The sequence below is a fragment of the Rana temporaria genome, chromosome 5 (assembly GCF_905171775.1).
Source record: "Rana temporaria chromosome 5, aRanTem1.1, whole genome shotgun sequence".
Lineage (NCBI taxonomy): Eukaryota > Metazoa > Chordata > Amphibia > Anura > Ranidae > Rana > Rana temporaria.
The window spans coordinates 426736078-426752909 of NC_053493.1; the positions used below are offsets into that span (position 1 = coordinate 426736078).

Here is a 16832-nt window from a genome sequence, read left to right on the forward strand (position 1 = left end):
ACAAGACACAACACCTGAGACTACGAGACACAAGACCTGAGACTACGAGACACAACACCTGAGACTACAACGAGACACAACACCTGAGACTACAACGAGACACAAGACCTGAGACTACGAGACACAACACCTGAGACTACAACGAGACACAACACCTGAGACTACGAGACACAACACATGAGACACAACACCCATAGATGAGTCCCGCATGTCCCTGTCATGCCCTCTGTATCTAGTGGGATGTTTGGTATTTTCTCCTCCATGACCCGGTGGGCTCTGCCTGTCGGTGTCACCTCTTTTCTCCCGGGGTCTGTCTTCTGTCGGTGTCACCTCTCTTCTCCCGGTGTCACCTCTCTTCTCCCAGGGTCTGCCTTCTGTCAGTGTCACCTCCTCTCTCCGCACATTTATCTTATCTACGCTGATAATGACAAATTCATCTTAATCAGCCAATTAGTATGAAGAGATTTCCCTTCAGTGGGAACCGAGAGCCTCTTCTGGAGGGACTGTGTTCTGGGGCCCCGGGGCCATGGTGGATCAATGACCGGTACAGTGTGTGCTCTGAAAGATATATTGACAAATTTTCTCATCTTCTTGTCCCAAAAATACTTCCAATGCAGCTGATAAAAGAAGAAACTCATCGCCGGCACAGCAGGTGTCCGCCAACGCTAATTACAGAACCGCACCACCATTAAGGACCGCGAAAAACGAGAGATAAGATTAAGAGTTTCTCTTTCTATCTCTAGTGCCCACCGAGAAGAACCTTAGGGAGGCCACCAAGAGGAAAACTAGACAGAAAGGCCTCCAAGTCGGAGATTACAAATAGAGGTCTCCAAGAAACACACAGAGGGAAATTAAAAAAAGAAGACTAGTACTGAAGGCCACCAAAAAAGAGACAAGTAAGGGAGGCTAGCAAGAAGAGACTAGAGAGGGAGGCTAGCAAGAAGAGACTAGCAAGGGAGGCTAGCAAGAAGAGACTAGTAAGGGAGGCTAGCAAGAAGAGACTAGAGAGGAAGCCTTCATGTTGGAGACTAGAGGCGGAGGCTGTAACAGAATGGCCCGTGGGACCCAGAGGCTCTTGAAGCATGTGGGGTACTCCTGTGTCAGCTTCACCGATGACTCTTGTGTCTAGGGTCATCCTATGTCCACTAGGGGCATAGGATGACTGAGAACTGATATCTCGGATTACATGAGATGGGACAGGAATGATAATTCATGTATTGCAGGATATCTTGAAATATTACAAGTTTTTGTTTCTGAACCCAACAGGTCAATAGAGTGTCCTTCAATGTGGAACATAGACTGTTGAGGTGCTAATTAAGTCTGCTACTGTTAAAATGTTAATTGATGTTAATCACCTCCAGCTACCTGGCTGTAGTGATGAAAGCTGTAATTGCATTCTATTGTCTATTGTGTTAATTAGGTCTGTCTCCTTAGATATTTCATGGTGCTATGCTAACTAACCCTGTATTGTGTGAAAGTTCTATTGATGATAATGGCCCAGATTCAAGAAGCTATTGCGCCCGCGCAACCATAGGTTGCGCGGCGCAATAGCTGTTTTGCTCCCGCGTAGCTCCCGACGGAGCATGCACTGTTCGTTTGGCGCGGGAGCGCGCCTAATTTAAATGATTCCCGCCCCCGGCGGGATCATTTACATTAGGCAGCCTTACGCCCGGCTATTTAGCATATCGCCCGCGCAATTTACGGAGCTACTGCTCCGTGAATCGCGGGCATATCAAAATATTTGCGTGGGCGCAGAGCAAAAATCGTTGCCCTTTGCCCACGCAAATATTGCGTGGATCTACCTGAATCTGGCCCAATATGTGTTGTGAGTTAACACACTCTAAAGGTCCGACGTCTGACTTATGTTCACTAAAGGAATGTGGATTGTGTATCAGGTAAGAATAGCTTATCGCAGAGTCAGAAAGTCTGTCTAAGATGTGGATTGAGGGGGACTCGTTCGCACCCATTGTGTGATGTTGTGGGTGGAGTGATTCCTGCAGCATGCTTTCTAACTGTATATAAGAAACCTGAGTTTACCATTAAAGTGTCATTCTGTTTGGAACCAGAGAACAGAGCTGTGTGTCTCGTTATTCTGGGGAAATCCAATGGGTTGTTTCTGATGGATTGTCGGAGTGTCGGAAGCTGTCTTGGGTTGGTGGAATGGAATATCGTAATGGCGTTAACCCCTGACTGTTACAGAGGCCTTCAAGAGAACACTAGAGGAAGCCCAGCAAAAGGGAAAATGAAAAGTTAGGCCATTAGGAAGGACCCTGGGGAGGGGGGACAAAAAAGAAGACTAGTGGGGGCGGCTTTAAAAGGGAGACAAATAATGGAGGCCACCATAAGGAGACAAATAAGGAATGCCACCAGAAAATAAGACTAGTGAACGAGGCCGCCATAAGGAGATTAGTGTGGAAGTCCAACAGGAGACTAGTGAGGGAAGCCACCAGAAGGAGACTAGTGTGGAAGGCCAATAGCAAACTAGTTAGGGAGGCCAAGAGAAGTAGACTACTGAGGGAAGCTACCATAAGGAGGCTAGTGTGTTAGGCCAACAGGAGACTATTGAGGGAAGCCACCAGAAGGAGACTAGTGTGGAAGGCCACCAGAAGGAGACTAGTGTGGAAGGCCAATAGCAGACTAGTTAGGGAGGCCAAGAGAAGTAGACTACTGAGGGAAGCTACCATAAGGAGGCTAGTGTGTTAGGCCAACAGGAGACTATTGAGGGAAGCCACCAGAAGGAGACTAGTGTGGAAGGCCACCAGAAGGAGACTAGTGTGGAAGGCCAATAGCAGACTAGTTAGGGAGGCCAAGAGAAGTAGACTACTGAGGGAAGCTACCATAAGGAGGCTAGTGTGTTAGGCCAACAGGAGACTATTGAGGGAAGCCACCAGAAGGAGACTAGTGTGGAAGGCCACCAGTAGGAGACTAGTGAGGGAGGCCACAAGAAGTAGACTAGTGTTGAAAGCCACCAGAGGGAGACTAGTGAGGGAGGCCACCAGAGGGAGACTAGTGAGGAAGGCCACCAGAGGGAGACTAGTGAGGAAGGCCACCAGGAGACTATTGAGGGAAGCCACCAGAAGGAGACTAGTGTGGAAGGCCACCAGGAGACTAGTGAGGGAGGTCACCTGAAGTAGACTAGAGTTAAAGGCCACCAGTAGGAGACTAGTGAGGGAGGCCACCAGAAGTAGACAAGTGTTGAAGGCCACCAGAGGGAGACTAGCGAGGGAGGCCACCAGAATGAGACTAGTGAGGGAGGCCACCAGAAGGAGAATAGTGAGGGAGGCCATCAGGAGACTAGAGAGGGAGGTCGCCAGAAGAAGACTAATGTGAAAGGCCACCAGAAGGAGAATAGTGAGGGAAGCCACCAGAAGGAGAACAGTGAGGGAAGCCACCAGAAGGAGCCTAGTGTGGAAGGCCACCAGAAGGAGAACAGTGAGGGAGGCCACCAGAAGGAGACTAATGTGGAAGTCCCCCAGGAGACTAGTGAGGGAGGCCACTAGAAGGGGAAAAGTGAGGGAGGCCACCAGCCTGACATCACACACAGGATGTCTTTCATCCCGGCAGCTGGAATTGTACGCTGAGCTGTGTGTGCCAAGCCTACTGACTGGAAGGTAAGGGGTGAATACTTAGGCAGTCAGTCACTTTGCGCTTTATTTTCCATTGTAATGAAATAAAATCACTTTGCCGAGATCTGTTTCCACTTAGAAGTGAAGGGTTGTATACATTAGCATAGCCGTTCCTCCATCGGAACTGCATGGAAATATGTTCGGGGCCAATGGGGCAAAATTTGAATGTCCTCCGGCTACACTGTCTGCAGATCGAACACGTGAAAGGGGAAAATACCTCATTCTGGCCATTAGATGGGGCTGAAGAGCTTCAACTATTGACAGCCAGCACTATCGAGTGACCTAGATGGCCACTAGATGGCGCTAGTCGCTATGTGACAATAAAACATGAAAGCCTCATAGGGAGGGAATGCTTTTTATAGATACTTTAAATACGTATTCTCATTCGTGAAGCCGTTGGCCAATGTTGTGAGAGTATCGGTCACTTTTAAAGAGAACCTGTCATCTCGCCCATTCAGGTCACAGTGTTAGGGTCACCTTAAAGCCCACCTTCAACCACCGAATTCTCACCTTCCTTCCTCCATTACGGCTGCGGGAAAATGCCCGGCGTGGACTGGTGTCAGAGCTTACCTGGCGCCATAAGATCGCCCCTCCATCATGTGAGCCTACGGCCCCATGGGTGCTCAACCTGTGGCCCTCCAGCTGTTGCCGAACTACAAGTCCCATCATGCCTCTGCTTTTGGGAGTCATGCGTGTTTAACTGAAATCCTTGCAATGAGTCATGGGACTTGTAGTTCTGCCACAGCTGGAGGGCCACAGGTTGAGCACCCATGGCCCACGGAGGGAGAGCAGCACTGGGCGGTGGTGGAAGAAGAAGAAGATGCTGTGGGGGGAGGTATAAAAGGCAAATTTAACTTGGTAGGGTGGATTTTTAAGAGACCCTGTCACTTGCCCCCAGCTGGATCTCCTTGAGGGACACAAGGGGGATGTTTGGAGTTTATGGTGTTAATCCATCAGCCGGTATCATTTCACAGCAGTGTTAGAAAGTGTCGCCACAAATAAAACGTTTGTCCCCTCAGATGTCACAGGCCGGCGTGGGCAGGCAGCGTGGCGCCAGTCACGTGACCCGCCCAGGGAGTTGGTATAAATAAGTCTAAAAAGATCGATCCGTTCCCCTGGCTCGTCCTTCCACATCCTCCAACCACATCCAATTACCGCTTTGATCCTCCGGCCCGGGCGGCTCTCCATAGATCTCCGCAATGCAGTCTGCAGGCTCATTAGTGCCGGCCGACTCCTTCCCAGAGTCCTCTGGGGTCTGCAATGGATACGGCGCGGCGCGGCAGGGAAAGAAGTATCGGGTGTCCCCTGCGGAGGGCTTCTTTACACGGGCCCGGGAAATGTACACCAAGCACAATATAAAGGGGCGCGGTCAGGTGACATTGGCATCCAATCGTTATCCCAACCATCGTCTTCTCCAACAACCGTCCTCTGAGACGACGCCGCCATTCCACCGCCATTACACTGCCCTCACACCGGCATTCCCCCGCCATCACACTGCCATTCCCCCGCCATTACACCGCTCTCACACCAGCATTCCCCCGCCATTACACTGCCATTCCCCGCCATTACACCGCCATTCCTTCGCCATTACACTGCCCTCACACCGCCATTCCCCCACCATCACACTGCCATTACACTGCCCTCACACCGGCATTCCCCCGCCATCACACTGCCATTCCCCCGCCATCACACTGCCATTCCCCCGCCATTACACTGCCATTCCCCCGCCATTACACTGCCATTCCCCCGCCATCACACTGCCATTCCCCCGCCATTACACTGCTCTCACACCGGCATTCCCCCGCCATAACACTGCCCTCACACCGGCATTCCCCCGCCATCACACTGCCATTCCCCCGCCATTACACTGCTCTCACACCGGCATTCCCCCGCCATTACACTGCCCTCACACCGGCATTCCCCCGCCATCACACTGCCATTCCCCCGCCATTACACTGCTCTCACACCGGCATTCCCCCGCCATTACACTGCTCTCACACCGGCATTCCCCCGCCATAACACTGCCATTCCCCCGCCATTACACTGCTCTCACACCGGCATTCCCCCGCCATAACACTGCCATTCCCCCGCCATTACACTGTCACTACACTGCCCTCACACTGCCATTCCCCCGCCATTACACTGCCATTCCCCCGCCATTACACTGCCATTCCCCCGCCATTACACTGCCATTCCCCCGCCATTACACTGCCATTCCCCCGCCATCACACTGCCATTCCCCCGCCATTACACTGCCCTCACACCGGCATTCCCCCGCCATTACACTGCCATTCCCCCGCCATTACACTGCCCTCACACCGGCATTCCCCCGCCATCACACTGCCATTCCCCCGCCATTACACCGCCCTCACACCGGCATTCCCCCGCCATTCCCCCGCCATCACACTGCCATTCCCCCGCCATTACACCGCCCTCACACCGGCATTCCCCCGCCATTCCCCCGCCATCACACCGGCATTCCCCCGCCATTACACTGCCATTCCCCCGCCATTACACTGCCCTCACACCGGCATTCCCCCGCCATCACACTGCCATTCCCCCGCCATTACACCGCCCTCACACCGGCATTCCCCCGCCATTCCCCCGCCATCACACTGCCATTCCCCCGCCATTACACCGCCCTCACACCGGCATTCCCCCGCCATCACACTGCCATTCCCCCGCCATTACACCGCCCTCACACCAGCATTGCCCCGCCATCACACTGCCATTCCCCCGCCATCACACCGCCCTCACACCGGCATTCCCCCGCCATCACACTGCCATTGCCCCGCCATTACACTGCCATTCCCCTGCCATTACACTGCTCTCACACCGGCATTCCCCGCCATAACACTGTCATTGCCCCACCATTACACTGCCATTCCCCCGCCATTACACTGCTCTCACACCGGCATTCCCCGCCATAACACTGCCATTGCCCCCGCCATTACACTGCCATTCCACCGCCATTACACTGCCATTCCCCCGCCATTACACTGCACTCACACCGGCATTCCCCCGCCATCACACTGCCATTCCCCCGCCATTAAACTGCCATTCCCCCGCCATCACACTGCCATTCCCCCGCCATCACACTGCCATTCCCCCGCCATCACACTGCCATTCCCCCGCCATTACACTGCCATTCCCCCGCCATTACACTGCCATTCCCCCGCCATTACACTGCCCTCACACCAGCATTCCCCCGCCATTACACTGCTCTCACACCGGCATTCCCCCGCCATAACACTGCCATTCCCCCGCCATTACACTGCTCTCACACCGGCATTCCCCGCCATAACACTGCCATTGCCCCGCCATTACACTGCCATTCCCCCGCCATTACACTGCCATTCCCCCGCCATTACACTGCCATTCCCCCGCCATTACACTGCCATTCCCCCGCCATTACACTGCCATTCCCCCGCCATTACACTGCCATTCCCCCGCCATTACACTGCCCTCACACCGGCATTCCCCCGCCATTACACTGCCCTCACACCGCCATTCCCCCGCCATTACACCGCCCTCACACCGGCATTCCCCCGCCATTACACTGCCATTCCCCCACCATTAGACCGCCATTACACCGCCCTCACACCGGCATTCCCCCGCCATTCCCCCTGCCCTCACACAATGCGAAGCTGAGAGCACAGGGGACCACCAGAAGAACATTACGAAGGCCCCGGAAACAATGTAATCCTCGTATAATAATATGAGATAAGATAATAAGACACCTAAAACAACAGTATAATAGAACAGAGGGGGGGGGGGGTCAGTGTAATAATCTGGTGGTATATGGGTGGGCGGGGCTCGGTGTACCCTCCGGGTGACATTGGCATTGTGTGCCTGGTGGAGGTCACTCTGCCCCGTCTGTCGGTAATTCTCTTGCAATAAAAGGATAAATCTGTGAAATGTTATTATTGGAAGGAGATTAGAGCCGCACAAATCCCCCCTCCCCCACACACAGAGATAACCCCCAACACAGAACCCTAGAGAGCTGAGCCCAGGACTCCGCGCTGCAAATTCCTCTCATCATTTATCACCCGCTGAACTCTACAGAGGGAAAGAATCCCATAAGTGACCCCAATGTGAGAGCTGAACCCAACGTCAGAGGAGACCCCAATGTCAGAGGAGACCCAAATGTCAGAGGAGACCCCAACGTCAGAGGAGACCCCAATGTCAGAGGAGACCCCAATGTCAGAGGAGACCCAAATGTCAGAGGAGACCCCAATGTCAGAGGAGACCCCCAACGTCAGAGGAGACCCCAACGTCAGAGGAGACCCCAATGTGAGAGGAGACCCCAACGTCAGAGGAGACCCCAATGTGAGAGCTGAACCCAACGTCAGAGGACACCCCAACATCAAAGGAGACCCCAACGTCAGAGGAGACCACAGAGTCAGAATGGACCCTGATATCAGAGGTGACTCCCGATATCAAAGGTGACCCCAGAGTGAGAGGTGACGCCAACGTCAAAAGTAACCCCAGAGCCAGAGGTGTCCCCGATGTTAGAGGTGACCCCCGTCTATGGAGAAGGACGGCGGTTTTCATGATTATAATCTTGACGCCTCGGGACGCAGAGTGATGGATGGAACCCGACATCGTACTTCTGGGAGAGCTCCGGGTGATTCCCAATGGGAGTATGAGGAGTATGCAGTGACCTGCAGGTTCCCCCCCCCCCCCCGTGTTACGTGGAGATTTGGCCACATCTGTCCCTTCTGATCTGTGAAAGGATTTATATGAAAATCCAACAGAACAGACGCTTCCCGGCCTGCAGAGGTCAAACATCACCGCATTCCGAGGTGAGAACACGACAGGGACACCTCACTGGATCCTTCCTTACATACCTCCCAGGATCCTCCCCAGACACCTCACTGGATCCTTCCTTACATACCTCCCAGGATCCTCCCCAGACACCTCACTGGATCCTTCCTTACATACCTCCCAGGATCCTCCCCACACACCTCACTGGATCCTTCCTTACATACCTCCCAGGATCCTTTCCAGACACCTCACTGGATCCTTCCTTACATACCTCCCAGGATCCTCCCCACACACCTCACTGGATCCTTCCTTACATACCTCCCAGGATCCTCCCCACACACCTCACTGGATCCTTCCTTACATACCTCCCAGGATCCTCCCCAGACACCTCACTGGATCCTTCCTTACATACCTCCCAGGATCCTCCCCAGACACCTCACTGGATCCTTCCTTACATACCTCCCAGGATCCTCCCCAGACACCTCACTGGATCCTTCCTTACATACCTCCCAGGATCCTCCCCACACACCTCACTGGATCCTTCCTTACATACCTCCCAGGATCCTCCCCACACACCTCACTGGATCCTTCCTTACATACCTCCCAGGATCCTCCCCACACACCTCACTGGATCCTTCCTTACATACCTCCCAGGATCCTTTCCAGACACCTCACTGGATCCTTCCTTACATACCTCCCAGGATCCTCCCCAGACACCTCACTGGATCCTTCCTTACATACCTCCCAGGATCCTCCCCAGACACCTCACTGGATCCTTCCTTACATACCTCCCAGGATCCTCCCCAGACACCTCACTGGATCCTTCCTTACATACCTCCCAGGATCCTCCCCACACACCTCACTGGATCCTTCCTTACATACCTCCCAGGATCCTCCCCAGACACCTCACTGGATCCTTCCTTCCTTACATACCTCCCAGGATCCTCCCCAGACACCTCACTGGATCCTTCCTTACATACCTCCCAGGATCCTCCCCACACACCTCACTGTATCCTTCCTTACATACCTCCCAGGATCCTCCCCAGACACCTCACTGGATCCTTCCTTACATACCTCCCAGGATCCTTTCCAGACACCTCACTGGATCCTTCCTTACATACCTCCCAGGATCCTCCCCAGACACCTCACTGGATCCTTCCTTACATACCTCCCAGGATCCTCCCCACACACCTCACTGTATCCTTCCTTACATACCTCTCAGGATCCTCCCCAGACACCTCACTGGATCCTTCCTTCCTTACATACCTCCCAGGATCCTCCCCACACACCTCACTGTATCCTTCCTTACATACCTCCCAGGATCCTCCCCAGACACCTCACTGGATCCTTCCTTCCTTACATACCTCCCAGGATCCTCCCCACACACCTCACTGTATCCTTCCTTACATACCTCCCAGGATCCTCCCCAGACACCTCACTGGATTCTTCCTTACATACCTCCCAGGATCCTCCCCACACACCTCACTGTATCCTTCCTTACATACCTCCCAGGATCCTCCCCACACACCTCACTGGATCCTTCCTTACATACCTCCCAGGATCCTCCCCACACACCTCACTGGATTTTTCCTTACATACCTCCCAGGATCCTCCCCAGACACCTCACTGGATCCTTCCTTACATACCTCCCAGGATCCTCCCCAGACACCTCACTGGATCCTTCCTTACACACCTCCCAGGATCCTCCCCAGACACCTCACTGGATCCTTCCTTACATACCTCTCAGGATCCTCCCCAGACACCTCACTGGATCCTTCCTTACATACCTCCCAGGATCCTCCCCACACACCTCACTGGATCCTTCCTTACATACCTCCCAGGATCCTCCCCAGACACCTCACTGGATTCTTCCTTACATACCTCCCAAGATCCTCCCCACACACCTCGCTGGATCCTTCCTTACATACCTCCCAGGATCCTCCCCAGACACCTCACTGGATCCTTCCTTACATACCTCCCAGGATCCTCCCCACACACCTCACTGGATCCTTCCTTACATACCTCCCAGGATCCTCCCCAGACACCTCACTGGATCCTTCCTTACATACCTCCCAGGATCCTCCCCACACACCTCACTGGATCCTTCCTTACATACCTCCCAGGATCCTCCCCACACACCTCACTGGATCCTTCCTTACATACCTCCCAGGATCCTCCCCAGACACCTCACTGGATCCTTCCTTACATACCTCCCAGGATCCTTTCCAGACACCTCACTGGATCCTTCCTTACATACCTCCCAGGATCCTCCCCAGACACCTCACCGGATCCTTCCTTACACACCTCCCAGGATCCTCCCCAGACACCTCACTGGATCCTTCCTTACATACCTCCCAGGATCCTCCCCAGACACCTCACTGGATCCTTCCTTACATACCTCCCTAGACACCTCACTGGATCCTTCCTTACATACCTCCCAGGATCCTCCCCAGACACCTCACTGGATCCTTCCTTACACACCACCCAGGATCCTCCCCAGACACCTCACTGCATCCTTCCTTACATACCTCCCAGGATCCTCCCCACACACCTCACTGGATTTTTCCTTACATACCTCACAGGATCCTCCCCAGACACCTCACTGGATCCTTCCTTACATACCTCCCAGGATCCTCCCCAGACACCTCACTGGATCCTTCCTTACATACCTCCCAGGATCCTCCCCACACACCTCACTGGATCCTTCCTTACATACCTCCCAGGATCCTCCCCAGACACCTCACTGGATCCTTCCTTACATACCTCCCAGGATCCTCCCCAGACACCTCCCTAGATACTGTAACGACACCCCGAGTATGGAAGGGGTTAAAGTCTTTTAGAATTTTCCATTCCCAAACACAAAGGCAGCTCCCGGACCCTCCAACCAGCTGAACAAAAAATCCAAATGGATAATTCTCCCCAAATACGAGACGAGGCTCCGTCTTGAGGGTCAAGCAGGAGTCTTTATTGAAAGCAATACGAGTTTTATACACAATCAGAAGAGGAGGTGCACACCTCCTGCTCATGTACTACAGTCCTGGAACCTTAAGACTACTTTTCCAACATCCTCGAGTTGACCCGTTTGGGTCCCACTGCGGCTGTTGGACTGTTTCCCAGGGGGAGTAATGTCATGGACCTTGCAGTGCTGGAATGTTTCTACTTGAAATCCTAATTCATGTATTTCAGAAGATGGGACATTACTGACAGTTCATTGCAGGAGATACTGGACACATTACAAGTGGTTTAGTTGTCCTGACTAGGTCAATAGGACAATGACCCTTCAATGCTTAGCTCAGACTATTGAAATGCTAAGTGGAACCAGCTTGTGAAATACCTTTTATTGTGTTCTGCAGGTTACAAGCGATTGTCAGAGACGACCCGTCTCTAGGAGATAATTACCTCCACTAAATGACTTTTAGAATGTGTGTTTGAAGATGTATGTGTTTACGCTAAGGGACTTTGTATTGTTCTAAAGGTCAGAAGTCTCCTGAATTAGCATGTTATTATCTAAAGAAATGTGACCTCTCAGAGGTAGTAATTAAGTTCTGCTAAATAGACCGGGCTATTGTGTACATTGATTACCCCCTGGGGCTTCTGTCTCAATACACATAATAGTCTTTCTATCCAAGCTATTGGACCAATCCCTGTTGACTATTTCAAGTCCTCATTTGCATGATTAAAGAGGACCTGAGTGAGAACTGCATATACTTTACAATTGACCAATGGGAAAGCGGTTGTTGGGAGTGGGATGTTCCAAATTCTGTATAAAAGTGTGCTGTGTACTTGAAAATAAAGAGTCCTGTTTGAACTTACATACAGCCTGCCTGGTGTTCGTTCGTAATGGGTCCGAATGGCACATAGCTGTAATTCGGATCCCGGAACCTTGGATGACGGGACCATCAGACGTTGCAATCTGCAAGCTGACTCACTGGTAGCAGAGGAGTGTCGGGAGAGCAGAACCGGGCGAGCAAAGGATCTCGTCACACCCCCCTGTGCTCCATTATTACATACCCCCCTGTGCTCCACCATTACATACCCCCCTGTGCTCCACCATTACATACAACCCTGTGCTCCACCATTACATACCCCCCTGTGCTCCACCATTACATACCCCCCTGTGCTCCACCATTACATACCCCCCTGTGCTCCACAATTACATACCCCCCTGTGCTCCACCATTACATACAACCCTGTGCTCCACCATTACATACCCCCCTGTGCTCCACCATTACATACCCCCCTGTGCTCCACCATTACATACCCCCCTGTGCTCCACAATTACATACCCCACCGTGCTCCACCATTACATACCCCCTGTGCTCCACCATTACATACCCCCTGTGCTCCACCATTACATACCCCCCTGTGCTCCACCATTACATACCCCCCTGTGCTCCACCATTACATACCCCCCTGTGCTCCACAATTACATACCCCACCGTGCTCCACCATTACATACCCCCTGTGCTCCACCATTACATACCCCCCTGTGCTCCACCATTACATACCCCCCTGTGCTCCACCATTACATACCCCCCTGTGCTCCACCATTACATACCCCCCTGTGCTCCACAATTACATACCCCACCGTGCTCCACCATTACATACCCCCCTGTGCTCCACCATTACATACCCCCCTGTGCTTCACAATTACATACCCCCCTGTGCTCCACCATTACATACCCCCCAGTGCTCCACCATTACATACCCCCTGTGCTCCACCATTACATACCCCCCTGTGCTCCACCATTACATACCCCCCTGTGCTCCACCATTACATACCCCCCTGTGCTCCACCATTACATACCCCCCTGTGCTCCACCATTACATACCCCCCAGTGCTCCACCATTACATACCCCCTGTGATCCGCCTACTTCTGATCCCACCAGTCATCTCTGTCCCCCACAGTGACCTCATATAATATGGGACCCCCTCACACCCAATGGTGCACCAGCCTATTCTGCCTAACGGTAATAAAAAACAGCACTGATTCGCTCAGTCCACTCCATCCCAGTCTGACCCTGTACAATGTGGGCCCCCCCCCCCCCCAGATCCTGGAGACACGATCGGATAGAGGAACATAAACTTGGCGCACTCACCGTCTTTGCGGTAGAAGGAGATCTCCACCTTACGCTCCTCGGATCCCACCAGGGCCTGAGCGATCTGGGACACGGCGCCGGAGGTGGTGCGCGGGCCGTACAGGAAGTCGCAGGTGCAGGGCCGCTGCATGACCTCCGCCCTGGTGTAGCCGCACATGGAGCAGAAGCCATCGTTACAGTAAATCACGGCGCAGTTCTCCACGCGGGCGTTGGCGATGATGAACTTCCGACCTGGAAGGGGAAAAGAGGAAAAAAATAAAAATCAGAGACAGACGGAAAGATTCCCCCTCCCCCTTTCCCTTGATATTTCATTTATCTTCTTCTAAGAAAGACGCACAAAGCTCCACCCAAAACTGATATCATTGAGGTACATGCTGGGGGGGCGGGGGGGGGTCTCCTCATCATCACTGAGTGGAATGCTGGTTTCGCCTAGACATGTGTGCTGCTGAAAAATGTATTCGATTTTTATTTTTTAATTTTTTAATTTTTTGGGTCATTCGTTATGATCGAAATTTTTTAATTCGAAAATCCGAAATACAGAAATCCGTAAATCCAAAAATCCGTAAATCCAAAATACAGAAATCCGTAAATCCAAAAATCCGTAAATCCAAAATACAGAAATCCGAAATACAGAATAAAAAAAAAAAGGAAATTGCAATTTCTAAAAATCAAGATCTGAAAATTGGAAATCTGGAAATTTGAATAATTAAAAATAGAAAATTCTGAAATTTGAAAATAATAACTATTAAATGACAGGTATTGGAATTTCCTTTCAAATTTGGCTGTTAGGGCCCTTTCACACTGGTGCGTTTTTGCCGCGTTTTCGCGGTAAAAATAGCAATTGATTAGCAATAGCATTGAAATGAATTTAAAACGCGGTAAAATCGCGGTAAAAACTCTGTGTTTTACAGCGATTTTAACGCTCCATTTTTACCGCGTTTTTACCGCGGTTTTTAATTCATTTCAATGGAGGGGGCATGGGGAGCGTTTTATGGGCGTTTTAATAGCGCTATTTTTACCGCAAAAACGCGGGAAAAACGCACCAGTGTGAAAGGGCCCTTAGTGAAAGTAACAAATACAAATTTATCTGAAGTTACGAATTATCTAAAATAACAAATGCCGCATCTAAACAAATGGAACAAATTAATAATAATAATAAGTTTAAAAAAAAAATAATAATACATTGTTGGCGCTATATAAAACCTGTATAATAATAATAATAAAAATATTATTACTGTTTATTATTATTAATTTGTTACGTTCCATTTGTTTAGATGCGGCATTGGTTATTTCGGATAATTCGTAACTTCGGATAAATTCCCATTCGCTACTTTCACTAAGGCTGCTTTCACATTGCAGCGTGGAGCCGCGGTGACGGTATAGCCGCGCTATTTGTAGCGCGGCTATACCGTCGTATTTACCGCGATATTCGGGTGCTAGCGGTGAGGTTTTAACCCCCGCTAGCGGACGAAAAAGGGTTAATACCGCCCGCCCGCATTGCGGGCGGTATTACCGCGGTGTTACCGCGGTATTACCGTGCTTTCCCATTGATTTCAATGGGAAGGCGCGGTATAGGAGCGGTGAACACCCTGCTCCTATACCGCGGTAAAGATGCGGCTAGCAGGACTTTTGGAGCGCTCCTGCTAGCGCACCGCTTCAATGTGAAAGCCTTCGGGCTTTCACATTGAACACTGCAGGGCATGATTTTTTCATGCGGTATAGCAGCGCTTTTTTTAGCGCTGTACCGCATGAAAAACGCCTCAATGTGAAAGGGGCCTTACAGCCAAATTAGAAAGTAAATTCCAATACCTGGAATAAAAATCGTTTTTTTTTTTTTCATTAGTTATTATTTCAGATTTATGAATTTTTAGATTTTTTTTTTTTTCGAATTCTCAGATTTTCGAATTTCAGAACTTTTGAATTTTCAATTTTACATTTAGAATTTTCGAATTCCGTGGCGTAAAATCTTTTGCATTATACAAAAGAAATTTGGGATAACTTTACTGGCTCTTCATTTTAATTTTTTTTTAAATTCATTAACCGCTCAAGGACCGCCGCACAAACGTATACGTCGACAGAATGGCACAGCTGGGCAAATGGGCGTATATACACGTGCCATTTAATTTGCCGCCGTCGCGACCTCTGTGATTGTGCCCCCCCCCGAGACACGCTGACTCGATGTCAGCCGGTGCCCCGCGATCGGGTCATAGAGCTGAAGAACGGGGAGAGGCGTCAGTGTAAACACAACGGGGCAGATCCTCGTACAACGGCGCATTATTGCGCCGGGCGTAGCGTATCTAAGATACACTACGCCGCTGTAACTTACTTTTTTTTGTTTCGAATCCTCAACGAATTCGCGCCGTAAGTTACGGCGGCGTAGTGTATCTCTTGCGGCGTAAGGGCGCGCAATTCAAATGGATGTAAAGGGGGCGTGTTTTATGTAAATATGTTGTGACCCGACGTAAACAACGTTTTTTTTTAACTGCGCATGCGCCGTCCCTGGGGGTATCCCAGTGCGCATGCTCGAAATTTAACCGGAACAAGCCAATGCTTACGATGGTGACGTCATTCTACGCAAATTCCTATTCGCGAACGACTTACGCAAACGACCTTAAAAAATTTAAAATTGTACGCGGGAAGGACGGCCATACTTAAGAGTACGCCTCAGAATAGCAGCTTTAACTATACGCCGGAAAAAGCCGAACGAAAACAACGTAAAAAAATGCGCCGGGCCGACGTACGCTCGTGGATCGCCGTAACTAGCTAATTTGCATACTCGACGCAGAATTCGACGGGAACGCCACCTAGCGGCTGCCGAAAAATTGCAGCTTAGATCCGACGGCGTACTAAGGCGTACGCCTGTCGGATCTAACCCAGATGCCGTCGTATCTTGTTTGGTGGATACCAAAACAAAGATACGACGTGGGAAATTTAAAATTACGCCGGCGTATCAAGAGATACGCCGGCGTAATTCTTTTGTGGATCTGCCCCAAGATCTCTCCGTTCTTCCTAGTGACATGTCACTGATCGTCTGCTCCCCGTCATTGGAAACAGACGATCAGTGACGTGTCACTCGTAGCCATGCCCCCTAACAGTTAGAATCACCCCCTAGGACACACTTAACCCCTTCAGCGCCCCCTAGTTTAACCCCCTTCCCTGCCAGTGTAATTTACACAGTAATAGGTGCATTTTTAGAGCTCTGATCGCTGTATAAATGACAATGGTCCCAAAATGGCGTCAAAAGTGTCCGCCGTAATGTCGCAGTCACATTAAAAATCGCAGATCGCCTCCATTACTAGTAAAAAAAAATGCCATAAAACGATCCCCAATAAAAAAAAA

At 51.0% G+C, this 16832-nt stretch overlaps 1 protein-coding gene across 2 annotated transcripts in view; it reads right to left on the reverse strand.

Annotated features, from left to right (window-relative positions):
• Positions 1–16832, reverse strand: part of KCNH2 (potassium voltage-gated channel subfamily H member 2) — a 294893-nt gene that overhangs the window by 236924 nt on the left and 41137 nt on the right. For both annotated transcript variants that reach the window (XM_040355386.1, XM_040355384.1), the window contains exon 2: positions 13494–13724. In XM_040355386.1, coding sequence (XP_040211320.1) covers positions 13494–13724 — 231 coding nt within the window. The remainder of the gene's footprint in view (positions 1–13493; positions 13725–16832) is intronic.